The 13,219-nt window shown below is 38.9% G+C and overlaps 1 protein-coding gene across 1 annotated transcript; it reads left to right on the top strand.

The window, feature by feature from the left end:
* Nucleotides 1–1,454: 1,454 nt before the first annotated feature.
* Nucleotides 1,455–11,409, top strand: SRP9 (signal recognition particle 9). The gene is made up of 3 exons (XM_049868481.1): nt 1,455–1,680; nt 6,637–6,705; nt 10,203–11,409. The coding sequence occupies exons 1-3, from the start codon at nt 1,609–1,611 to the stop codon at nt 10,320–10,322; spliced, it is 261 nt and encodes an 86-aa protein (XP_049724438.1). The 5' UTR covers nt 1,455–1,608; the 3' UTR covers nt 10,323–11,409.
* Nucleotides 11,410–13,219: the final 1,810 nt, after the last annotated feature.

Consider the following 13,219-nt stretch of genomic DNA (forward strand, 5'->3'; position numbering starts at 1 on the left):
GTGGGTGTTTTCAAGGGTTTTGTCTTTGGTCTTCACTTCTTATGCAACGTCCACTCAACTATGACTTTCTGTTCACCTATGACTTTCTGCTGACCGTATGATTTCATACCTCTCCTGGGGTTTTGGACTGGGTTACCCACCTAGCAACTGGACATCTCCACCAGGATGTCCCCAAAATACTCGATGCTCATCAAATCCAGAATTAAACTCATCTTCCCCAGCCCTTCCAAACTCGTTCCTCTTCCTTTTTTCCTGTATGAGTCAATTTCACCACCACCTCCACTGACCCGGGAGTCATCTTCTATTCTCTCCTCTCCTGCATACCTTCATCTAATCATTTGCCAAGTCAATCTCCAATCTCTAGCCTCCTCTCCATTCCTAAGTTACTGCCTTACCTGTGATAGCATCCTAAGAGGTCTGCCTGCCTCTGGGTTTGCACCAATTCAATTCAGTCTTGAGGTGTGACTATCTTGTCTGGTCGTGTTCCTCCCTCTTAAAGCCCTTCTACGGACAGGAGAAATTGTAATAGCAGAAAGCAGATCAGTGATCGACTGACTACTGAAGGAGGGAACTGAATATAAACGAGCATGAGGGAACAGTTTTGGGGGGAGATGAAATGTTCTGTATCTTGAGTGTGGCATTGGTAACATATATATAAACCAAACCCACTGCCGTGGAGTCGATTCCGACTCATAGGGACCCTATAGGACACAGTAGAACTGCCCCATAGAGTTTCCAAGGAGCGCCTGGCAGATTCGAACTGCCGACCTTTTGGTTAGCAGCCGTAGCACTTAGCCACTACGCCACCAGGGTTTCCATATGTGTGTGTATATATATATATTTGTCAAAATGCATCAAACTGCATGCTTAAAATGTTTGCATGTATTGTATACAAAATATACCTCAGTAAACTTGATTAAAGCAAGAAACCCTTCAATGGCGCCCCATTGCCTGGAGGACAAAGTTCAAGTTTCTTAGCCTGGCATAAATAATACTGCTTCTGGAGTGCATTTTCTCTTTCCCCATCCCCTAAACCAAAGCCTGACCTGTAAGTGATTATTCTTCCTTTGTGCTCCACTGACCCGACGTAAATGTCTATCATATAAAGTTTTTGGTTACGGTCTTGTATTTATGTCTCCTCCTTCCTTCACTAGGCTGTGGGTGTGGCGACTGTACCCTGTCGTCTCTGTTCTTGCATCCCCAGCGCCTATACAAAGCCGTTCAATCTTTGCTGAAGGAACCTGGGCTTTATCATTGCAGTCCGGCGCGGGAACAGACGCCGCTCCTCCAGACCTAAAGGTGGCGCTGTGGTAGCTACCATCTGTCTCCCTGCTCTCGGCTTCTCTGGGCCAGCTCCAGGAGCAGCTCGTCCGGGCTCCGCCCCCACGCTGGCAACATTCTTCCTGTCCATTGGACGAGAATGCTCGGGGCTGCCCAATGAAGTGAGGCGTTGATGGAAGGCGGCACCACCATCTTTCTTTGGGTGACTGGAACTCTTGAGTGGGCTGGTGGACGCAGAGGATAGGTAAGCGGTGGGCTGACTGGTCGTGCCTCTCCGCATCCAGTCCCCCGGCCTTGCCTCCCTCTCCCTTCCCACCCCGGGCCAGGATGCCGCAGTTCCAGACCTGGGAGGAGTTCAGTCGCGCAGCCGAGAAGCTTTACCTCGCCGACCCTATGAAGGTAAATCGCCGGCGGGGAGCTAGTGGTGACAGCCCGGGTCCAGTGTTTTCCCTCCGTTCGCTCGCCCTCTCTGAGCATCTCTAGCACCCTAGGAAGTTCTGAGAGTGAGTGGAGACATACCCCGGTGAGTCCCGGAAATGGACAAAAATCAGGGTCATTTCAGGGCCCTGAACAGCTCTTCTTTCTGCCATTCTCCGTCCCCAGTCTCTGAACTTCCCCTTTTGGCTTTGGTTGGTTTACGTGTCTCTAAGGCCAGGGCTCCTCCCCGTGCAGCTTCGGCCCCAGTTCCAAGCTTGTCTTGGGGCTCTTCCCATAAAAACGATGAGGATGTTTTTTGCACCGCTCAGATATTTTTGAAAGGCCCCTATTTGGAAGCATTTACCACTCTTAGAATTGTGGCTTTTAATCTTTTGGAGGTTCCGCGGTCTTTTGAAAATACAAGAATGTATATATGCTTTTTTTCCAGAAAAATGCACATATGTAAATGTTTGCAGACAATTTTAGGGGGCTCATGGAGCCTGAAGTCCAGTCACGGGCCCCACAAAAATTAAGTCGATGCTAGAGGTGAGCTCAGTGTTAAGCAAAGAAGTCCAGTTGATGGGAGTTTAGCATTCAGGCCTCTTGATTTTTCTTCTCGTGAGTTTTTACTTATCTCCTTGTCCTATATAAAAATATTTGAGGCAACTCCTTGTTAATTAAAATTACTGCTTTTTTTTTTTTTACTGTCAGCATTTTTAGAGAGACTTTATACTAGAAATCTTAGTCCTGGTTATATGTGATATCCTCCTATTCTCTGACTATGATAGCTCGGTCTAGTCAACTCAGTCTTGTCCTTTATGCTGCATTTATTCACTCTTATTAGGTTCTGTGAGAGAACAAAGGTAAGATTCATCCCCAGCCCTCAAGGAGCTGGTTTTATTGGAGGGTATTATAGTTACACTGTGTAGTGGATGTACCGCTCAGAAAAGAAAAACATTAAAAGCAGTTAATAAATCTTAGAAAATGAGGACTCAGGATATGATGTACTATGTGAGATTTTTAGTGATCATTAAAGAAAATGAAGTATGTTTAAATGTATACATCAGTGGCTGCTAACCTGTAACTCCACTGCTACATAGTGTTTATAGTGAGCATTACTTTTAACCGCAGCAAGATATGCTGATGTAGTAAATAAAAATAATATTAGATTGTAAGCGCTGGAAAGGAACAAGCTGTAACATTCTCAGGTCCATTCTTTGCGATAAAATGATATAGTAATAAATGATGAAGTGAATTAGATATTTTTGAAATTGAGTACTTTGTTCATGATTCTGGCCGGTGATTTCTGGCTCCTCCATCTGGTTGACTTCCCTTGTTCCTATGTCTATTTGTTTCCTTCACCCAAGCATTGTACCGTGAGGGCCATACAGGATTCCTGTCTTCAAATGTCCACACGGTAAACCAAACATATTTGAAAAGACAATAAAGAATATATAAATTTACATCAGGAATAATTATATTTTAGGGTATGTTGGTAGTGGTCGGGGAAATGAAAATGGTAATTGTAGAGCATTGCCGTGAACAAAGCAAACATGTCTAGAATATGCAGGAGAGGTAGAGCCTTTTATCCCTTTACCCACTCAGAAAATTCCAGTGGCTTAAAAACTTCTGCGCCCTCATGATAGCCTCCACTGGGATTTCACTCTGAGCTTTTGGTGCAGAGAGAGGATGACTGTGCGCATGGAAAGCTGACTGACAGATTTACGGAGTGCTGTCTGTGGGACAGGCATTTTACGTATATTGTCTTTATATTAACAGTACAGTAATTTGCTGATGTAGAAGTTAGCCCCTTTTGCAGATGAATAAACTGTTTTAGATCCATTAAATAATTTGCCTAGTCTCTGAGAGATTAAGCTAAAATTTGAACCCAGGTCTCTAAATCTCAAGACCATGCTGTTTTTACCAGTACATGCCGCCAGCAGAGCTAAAGAAGAAACGACTTTCTGTCAGAACTCTTTGAAATCTGTTTTCCAAAATTCTCTGTCCCTCTCATCCCCCACCTGTCACCTTTTCCTATTCTCATTTGCATTGCTCTAACTGAAGATGGTATTACTGTAGGACCATTATAATAACCTCTTAATTGGCCTGTCTTTTTGATCCCTCCTTCATGCTTCCACCAGAACTGTCTGAAAAACAGAAATTGAATTTGCTCAGTCTCCCACTCAGAAACAGGTTCTTCACTGATTACTGGATAAAGTCTCAGTCCAGTTGGAATCTCATTTTTCTGGCCTTGTCTCCCACCATTTTCATGGGACCTCACTTCTATCCTTATGAAACTATAGAATTCATCTTATCTTTGTCCTGCACCATCCTCACAGTACTTGCTGTTTGAGCCTATTGTTGTAGCCACTGTGTCAGTCTGTCTCGTTGAGGGTCTTCCTCTTTTTTGCTGACCTACTTTACCAAAGGCCTTGTCAGCTTTTCTCCTTCAGCCTTCTTCCTTAAAGAGGAAAAAAAATGCATTTTCAAAGGTGACCTCTGTGAAGCCTTTTTACATACAGGAGACACTTGTTTTCTCTTTCAGCATTTTATCTGTATACGTCTTTATAGGACTTACTCTCATTCTGTCTTGTGTTTTGGTTGTTTTGATTGGTTGAATTCAAAGGACTAAGGTGCACCTGACCCAAGCCGTAATATTTTCAGTTGCCTCACATGCATGCGAAAGCTGGACAACAAATAAGGAAGACCGAAGAAGAATTGATGCCTTTGAATTATGGTCTTGGCTAAGAATATTAAATATACCATGGACTGCCAGGAGAATGATCAAATCTGTCTTGGAAGAAGTATAGCAAGCGTGCTCCTTAGAAGTGAGGATGGTGAGACTTAATCTTACTTACTTTGGACACATTATCAGGAGGGATCATTCCATGGGGAAGGACAGCATGCTTGGTAAAGTAGACGATCGGCGAAAAAGAGGAAGACCCTCAATGAGATGGATTGACACAGTGGCTGCAACAATGGGCTCAAATAGCAACGATTGTGAGGGTGGCACAGGACCAGGCAATATTTCATCCTGTTGTCCATAGGATTGCTATGAGTTGGAAGCCACTCAGTGGCACCTAACCAGCCTACCACCCAAGAGGGCAAGACCCTTGGTTTCTTTTTCCTTTTCCATGGCACTTGGCACAGTAACAAGTGCGACCTAAGTTACAAAATGACCCCTTGTAGACTCTTAGACCTTCTAACTGCTCTCACTTCTCTTGAAGCCAATGAGTCTTCTTCTGAGAGTTAAAACTTTGCATAGTTGTCATGCTTAGCACCTTTTAAGTTTCAGTTTCTCTCTGTTCCTGGGGATAATTAGCTGTTATTGTTTATATCTCTTTGAATGCTTGATGAGTTCCCTTTCCTTCCTGACCAACACTAGTCTCATAGGGTGGTGTGACATTTTTCTGCAATTCCAGGAGAACAAGGAGCATAATGGGAAAAACCATGAGTTACAACTGTGTTAGCCCTTTTTATTTGGTTTCCAGAATTGCCTAAAGGCTCCTGGTACTACATTGTAACCATTTTTAAATTATGTTCCTACTTTCGCTTGGCTTTGTAGATTAGCAATTTGTAAAACAGCTAAGTAAGAGTTACTTATATTGGTTAGCAGAAAACTCACTTTGCTGCAATATACTATGCTTGAATCCATCATTAAAAGAAAAAAAAATTCCATGGAAGTTGGGAACTTTATTGGGGTATTTCTTCTTTTATAGGATTATGTTGTTGTTAGGTGCAGTTGAGTCAGTTCTGACTGATAGTGGCCCGATGTACAACACAACAAGCACTGTCCAGTCCTGCACCACCCTCACAGTCGTTGCTGTTTGAGCCTCTTGTTGCAGCCACTGTGTCAGTCTATCTCATTGAGGGTCTTCCTCTTTTTTGCTGACCTACTTTACCAAGCATGACAACCATCTTGAGTGACTGGTTCCTCCTGATAGCATGCCGAAAGTACATGAGACGAAGTCTTACCATCTTCACTTCTAAGGAACATTCTGCCTGTACTTCTTCCAGGACAGATTTGTTCCTTCTTCTAGCAGTCCATGATATAAGTCTTTGCTAACACCGTAATTCAAAGGCATCAATTTTTTTTTTCTTTATTCATTGGCCAGCTTTTGCATGCGAGGTGACTGAAAATACCATGGCTTAGGTCATGAGTCCTGATGGCACAGTGGTTAAGCGCTCAGCTGCTAACCAAAAGGTCAGCCAGCAGCTTAAACCCACCAGGAGCTTCTTAGGAGAAAGATGTGGCAGTCTGCTTCCGTAAAGAGTATAGCCTTGGAAACCCTATAGGGCAGTTCTGCAGTTCTACTGTAGGGTGATGGTGAGTCAAAATTGACTTCATGGCAAAGGGTTTATAGGATTATGCTGGTATCTAAATGATGTCTCGGCTACCTAAATGTAGAATACTAAACAACAAAAAAGTATTGTGTAGCATGACATTCGATATAGGTGTTATTCTAGTTTTTGGAAAAGTTGTTGATGGAGATTTCTTTTCGATACAGAATTCTGTTTTTATATAATAACGCGTTATGTTGTGCCCCTATAAGGTCACTATGAGTTGGAATCGATTCACTGGCAGCAGGTTTTTGCATGATAAAACACATGATTTTGCTGGATACTTTCATCTAAATCCACCTCGTCAGGGCTTGGTCCTAGGGAAAGTCTGATCTATGCCTGCAATGCTTTCCTCAGGAAAAGACTTGGACTTTTTAATTAGCCATTTAAGACTTAAAAAAGAAATTGTAGCAATAGGGATGAACTACAATGCTAACTTCTACTTCATTACAGTAATGATAAGTTTATAGTAAAGGTGCCTTTAGATGTTTTGGTTATTAATTCTAAAGGGATCCTTTTTAGCCTGCCCGAAGACTAAATTACTTGTGAGAAATGTCATCTGTCTTCACTGTTTCTAAATGTGTATTTTTATTTCAGGCACGTGTGGTTCTCAAATATAGGCATACTGATGGAAGTCTGTGTATTAAAGTAACAGATGATTTAGTTGTAAGTATACATTTTTATTGCACACTTTCACATTTCTTCAGGTTACCAGCAATCATTCATTTGAAGTTATTTAAATAGAATTTATGCAGATTATCCGTTAGGATGCATATTTTACATTTCATTCCAAAGTCAAGAGCTTTCATTCTAGAAGCTACTTTTATAGTCTCTCAAAAACTAATTTAACTTGCGTTATTAATGAAGTATGTCAAGTCTAGCCTAATAATTGGCTTTCTTCAGGCCTTGAGCAAGAGGAATATAAAGACCAAAACTGGATATAAGGGCGTAGAGGTTTCATTATTGGCATGTAAGAAGTAAATGATGGCATTTGAACGCAGGTTCTAGGCTTTCTAGGTGTCTCTCTCCTTTCCTGATCTGCGCACTCTTGTCACTTCCTCACATCCAATTCATTCCTTAACCTTTTGCCATCTAGTTTCTACATGCAGTATTTCGCTGACGTTGCTCTTGGCGAGGCATCAGCAGCCCCTTAGTTTTCAAACCCAGTGGTCTCATCAGTTCATATCTTACTTGACCTCCTTGCACCTTTTGGTACAGAAAACCACTCTGTAATGGAGATGATTACTCCAGCACCTGTGGCTCCATTTTATTTTGGTTTTCTTTTTCTGTTGTCTCATAAGCTGTTTCTTTGATGTGGTCCCTTAAATGTTGCTTTCCCCAGGATTCTGTCCTTGGTCATTTTTTCATACCACTTCCTGTTTTGGAGCAATCCATTCACAATCACTGAGTTCACTAACTGCCTGTGTCTGTGTCTTTATCTGTATTTCCAAATATGTATGTTTAGCTCATATTTTTATTCTGAGTTCCTAAGCATTCTAACTTCACATACCCCTCATAATTAACCTGTCCAGAAGAGAACTCACTATCTCTTCTCTCAAACTGCTTCTTCTGTTTCCTAGCTCAATTGTGCTGTCATGCAGCTAGTCAGAAACCTGAGGGTTACGTTTGATCCCTTTCTTTCCCTCATCCTCATGTCCACTATTGCTTCATTTGAAAAACTTGTATTGATTTCCTACTATGTACCATATCCTTTGTTTGGCAATTGGAATTACTGATTCAAGTTTTTCATCTTGTTTCCTCTCATGTCCTTTCCCTCCTCACTGTCTGTCTCTGGAGTTTAGGATCTCATCATTTGCCTGGATAGGCCCCTAATAATGTTCCTGCTTCCAGTTCATCCCTCAGTCCATCCTATACTGCTGCCAGAATTATTTCTAAAAATGCAAATTTGATTCTTAAACTGCCCTGCTTAAAAACCCTTAGTGACTGCTCGTTACCCGTAAGGTGAACTCTGCCATTATATCCCTCTAATCCATTTTCTGCATTACTTAAGAGTTCCTTTAGTATGTCCTGCTATTTTAGGTCTCTATTTCCTCCTTTGTATTGTTGAATCCCACTATGGCTCTCACCCCCACTATGGCAAGACTGCTGCTAATCTTTCAAAACCCAGCTCAAGAGGATTGCTTCTTCTCTTGCTTTTCTTTTTGTGCTGTATCACAATTGTTTTTTCACATTTGTCTCTTCTAATAGACTGTAAGCTTTAAAACAACAGAGATCAGTAATATTCTTACCTGTATTTCTAACTCCTAGCATGATGTCTTGACCTAGAGGGTACTTAGGAAACATTTTTTTAAGGGATTAATTACTTTAAACCTTTTATAGTGTGTAGGAAGTAAACAAAATACGTGAAAGCACCTAGTATTAGTGCCTGCCACTTAGTTGATTTTAATAAATATATTCTTGAATCATGAGCATTCATGATTTTAGGAAAATTTTCATTGCATCACAGAGTGGATAGGTATATCTGCTAAAGAGAAATGGACATATCCTGTTTTAAAAATAGGGGAAAATGTAGAATTGGTTTTTATACAGAAGGCTTTATCTCCAAATGATGACTTTTTTACCCCTACCATACCATACATGGAGCCTGGTGGCACAGTAGGTAAGTATTTGGCTGCTAACCAAAAGGTCAGCAGTTTGAATCCACTAGCTACTCCTTGGAAAGTCTATGGGGCGGTTCTGCTGTGCCCTGTAGGGTCGTTAAGAGTCGGAATTGACTTGATGGCAGCAGGTTTTGTTTTTGTTTTTTTATGCCAGGTAATGATTAAATATAGTTAAAAATCCATGGTAGGCAGTATCAGAAAGAACTTTATTTAACGTTGGTTCCTATGACAAGATCTAAATATGAAAAATACTTTTTGTTCCCTTTCTTAAAATTACGGAGAAACTAGTCCATGTCTAGAAGGGACCAAAGATTCAATCAAATCTATCCTCCTATATAGAAAACATAAATCAGTCCCAATAGTAAAAATCTATTTTCTGATGGACCTTTTAAAGAAAAGTTTGTATATTTCTCTCACTAACTTATTTTAATAGCTAATAATTTCTTCAGAAATCTGTCTTAGACTTCATTCAGTATTATCACCATGTTGCTTTGACTTTTTTTTATAATCCCATCTTTGCATAATTTTTTCTGATCCCATACTGATTTATAAGATGGTCCTAGTCAAGGGCATTGGGCTGGGTTTTTTATGGACCTAAAATCTTTTTCTGTCATTAACTGTAGTGAGAAGGTATATACATTCTCTCACAGCATACGCACTAAAATTTGAATGACGACGATTATTATAGCCTCTTTACAAGACTGTCACACACAATTGTACATTGTGTGGATAAAAATAAGATCAAGTGAATGCTTTAAAGCCTGAATTCGTATCAGCTGGACATGATGACATTGAACTCTAAATTACTTAAATTGATAAATATTATTGCAGGAATGTTTAAAATTAATATGAAGCCACGGTGGGGGGGAGGGGGGTGGCTAAAGAAAAATTAACCTATATTTCAAAATGAGGAAGAGGGCTGCTGGCTTAAATTTGATGTTTTAAAGATTCTAGAAGAAATGGTTTTATGACCAACCATAAACAGATCTTAAGTATCTAATGAAGAAACTGACTTAGAGCAAGGAGGAATTTAGTTAACTCTTGGGGACTTGTAGCAACCTAGGTTTGAAAGTGATAAATACATTCAGAAAATCAAGATTCGAGAGATTCATCTGGTTTAATTTAGGGGTTGGTGAACAGCTATAAGCAGGGGATTCTAGATTTTTTATTTATTATTATTATTATTATCAAATCCCCGGTTTCACAAATAGTAAAAGTAGATCTTAAAATCTGTATGCTTTTCCTAGTATACGTCTTCTCATCCACTGCAAGATTTTACACGTTAACTGGTAGTTTTCGAGAAGGTTCTGATAAAGTTCATTTAGTTTTTCATCCACAGCAATGGCATTTAAAATACAATATTTAAGGAGTATAATTGGTAGAGGTTTGGAAACTGGAATTCCTTCCCGTAGTATGGCCTCCAGAGAGAATAGGGCAAAACAGTGGTAGGGAAGGCTCTCAGACTTTTCCCCAACTGTTGTTTTCTACATTGTTGATACCTAGTTTTACATAATTCATGTGTACTTTAAAATTTTTTGACAGTGTTTGGTGTATAGAACAGACCAAGCTCAAGATGTAAAGAAGATTGAAAAATTCCACAGTCAACTAATGAGACTTATGGTAGCCAAGGAATCCCGCAGTGTTGCCATGGAAACGGACTGAATGGTTTAAAATGAGGACTGTCCTGTTTTAGGAAGTAAATATCTTTTGAATTTGAGAAAGTTTCAAGACAGAAAATACTTTATGTAACTGAGTATGCTATTCGAGATCTGATCAATACCTGAGAGATGTTTTTTGGACTTTGTTATTTAATGTTTACATTAGAGAGCGAGAGAGCCTTTATTTATTTTTGGAAATTAAGCAAGTTACTCATCTAAGAAAGCTTTGCAGATTATTTTATGTTAGGCAAAATATATAATTATTTCTCTGGTAAATTTGTATCAATAATTTGAAAATGAGGTATCAGGAAAAGCCAGTTATTCCTTAGATTTAATCTGTCTTTAAAAGAAAATTACATGTAAACATTTTGCTGCATCGATACTTCTTTTGGAGCATAAAAATTTGTGCTGTTAATGACCAACATATATAAAATGTGGTCACTGGAATTAACTATGCACATAGTATATCTAATTATGTATAGTAGTATAATCTCAATTATATCTAAAAGTAATTTTGAATGACAAGTATGCTTTCTTTTAAACTTTCCAGATTTAGGCTATATTTTTGAACGTGAGGGATTTGTATTGTCATTGCTTGTTGAGCTATGACTTACTCTAATCCATTTTTCAATGATAAAAATAACTGCAGTTACTTTGAATGGTTAAACGGAATGATGATCTCTAATGGACTGAAACTACCGTATTACAGAGATATTTACTATGTATTTCCTATCTATAGTTTCTCAGAAGGGCTAAGGATTATTTGAGTTGTTAAGTCTTTCCATATTTCCATCACACCCCTCCCCATTTTTTCTCTTGTTGTTAAGCATGACTCACAGCTGTTTCGTTTTCTAGTTAATTAGTGTGTGATATTATTTGATATTTATTTATATTTGTAACCTGTATTTTACCACCTAAACGTAATGTTCACAGGTTAATTCCTCAAGAGTCAAATGAAGGAACTACATTAAAATATTTTTTTGTTAGAAATTTGTCATGTCGAGCAACACTTTAGTATGGAAAGGTCTATCATCGCTATGAATTTTGCCATGTATCAAAGAAGTCAGCAAATAAAATATTACACAAATATATATTCTGTTGAAGTCTTTAACTTCTCAAGAGTTAATGATTTCTTGAGGCATACTGTATGGGGCATACTGTATTTGTTTAGTCTAATGTGAGCCTAATGTTACTGAAAAAAATGTCTTTTTGGATTTTTATTTCTCAGCACTTACTATATGATTTTCTGAGCTGTATGTTGAGGTTAAGATTGTTTTCTTGAATAAGGAAAGTAACATCAAATCACGTAGGGTTTTATGGTTTTGAGAGGAGTTTTCTGCTCCATAATTATTGGGGTCACTGAGGCTCTTTTTGGCTTTTTTTTGCTTTCTCATTTACATTGACTTTTTAACAGTACTTTATAAAGATGATCTGGAAGAGAAAGACTGCTCAGTTTGGTATTTGTGTTCTTTGAGTCATTGTGCCTTACAGCAGAGTGGTTAAGAGCAGAGGTTCCAAGTCTGATTGCCTGTGCTGGAATCCTGGTTCCATTACTTCCTGGTTCTGTGATCTTTAGACAACATGTTTCTCTATACCGCCATTTACTTCACTGAAAATTGGGGTAAAAATAGTACCTTCTTCATAGGACTATTAGGAATATTAAGTTATATAATTATTTTAAACTCTTAGCACAGTGCCTGGAATATAATAAGACTCCATAAATGGTAGCAATTGTTCTTACTTTTATTGTTATTATTATTTCAGGGGAAAGGGTAACCAACTCCTAACTTTTCTCATAATTTTCAATTAAGTAATTATTTATAGATAATGTCTGCCTTTTCTGCTGAGCAATGTCAGATCTTAACTGCCCTCTTTGACAGATGGGAAGCAAGGCAGTATTGCCCCATGGAATGTGTGCTTATGAGGGCGGGAGGCTAAAATTCTTAAATACAAATTTGTGTCTGCAGAAAATAAAGTTATTAAATAAGAGGACGAGTTACCTAAATTGTAACTAGTACATTAAAAAAAAAAAATAACCCATTGCCATCAGGTCCATTCCAACTCATGGCAACTCCATGTGTTACAGAGTAGAACTGCTCCATAGGGTTATCTTGGCAGTAGTCTTTATGGAACTAGATTGCCAGGCCTTTCTTCTGTGGCACCTCTGGGAGGTGGGTTTGGAATGCCAAACTTTAGCTTAGTAATCGAGAGCAAACTGTTTGTGTCACCTAGTCTAAAAGAATTACTAAAAGAAGGTCTTCAGATAAAAAAAAAAATGAAACCGTAAGGAAAATTGAAACATTCAGGAATGAAGGAGAAGCAACAGAAATGGTAATTATCTGAGTAAAAAATAATGAGTTCTATAAAATGTTTCATGATTGAAAAATGGTAACATTGTCTGATGGCGTTTCCAGGGTATGTAGATGTAATAACAAAGAAGCAAGATAAAGGGACCTTTATCATGGTAAGTTTTCTGTGTTCCACTCAAAGTGGTAAAGTACTGATTCTGACTAAGCTAAAAAGCTAAAGTATGTATATTCTAATCTCTAGATCAGCTACTAAGAGAACTATGCAAAGAAATATAGTCAAAAACACAACAGATGAAATACTAAAAATTGTTTATTTCGGGGGGTGGGGCAAGAGAAGGTTAAGAGACACAGGAATAAAAAACAGAGGAAACAAACACAAAATGGTAGACCTAAATGCAAAAACATATCTATCGTTACATTAAGTGCAAATGATCTTAGCACACAAATTGTCAGAATGGATTTTTAAAAAAGTAACCAAGGAGAAGTCAGCACAACTGGACTAAAACAAAAGTTAAGAAGTTTCCTAAATACAACCAAACACTTCAATGAACAGAGTAGCAGGGGCCAGGGGTCTGGGGACCATGGTTTCAGA

Source organism: Elephas maximus, chromosome 24, assembly GCF_024166365.1.
Source record: "Elephas maximus indicus isolate mEleMax1 chromosome 24, mEleMax1 primary haplotype, whole genome shotgun sequence".
In the NCBI taxonomy this organism is placed as follows: Eukaryota; Metazoa; Chordata; class Mammalia; order Proboscidea; family Elephantidae; genus Elephas; species Elephas maximus.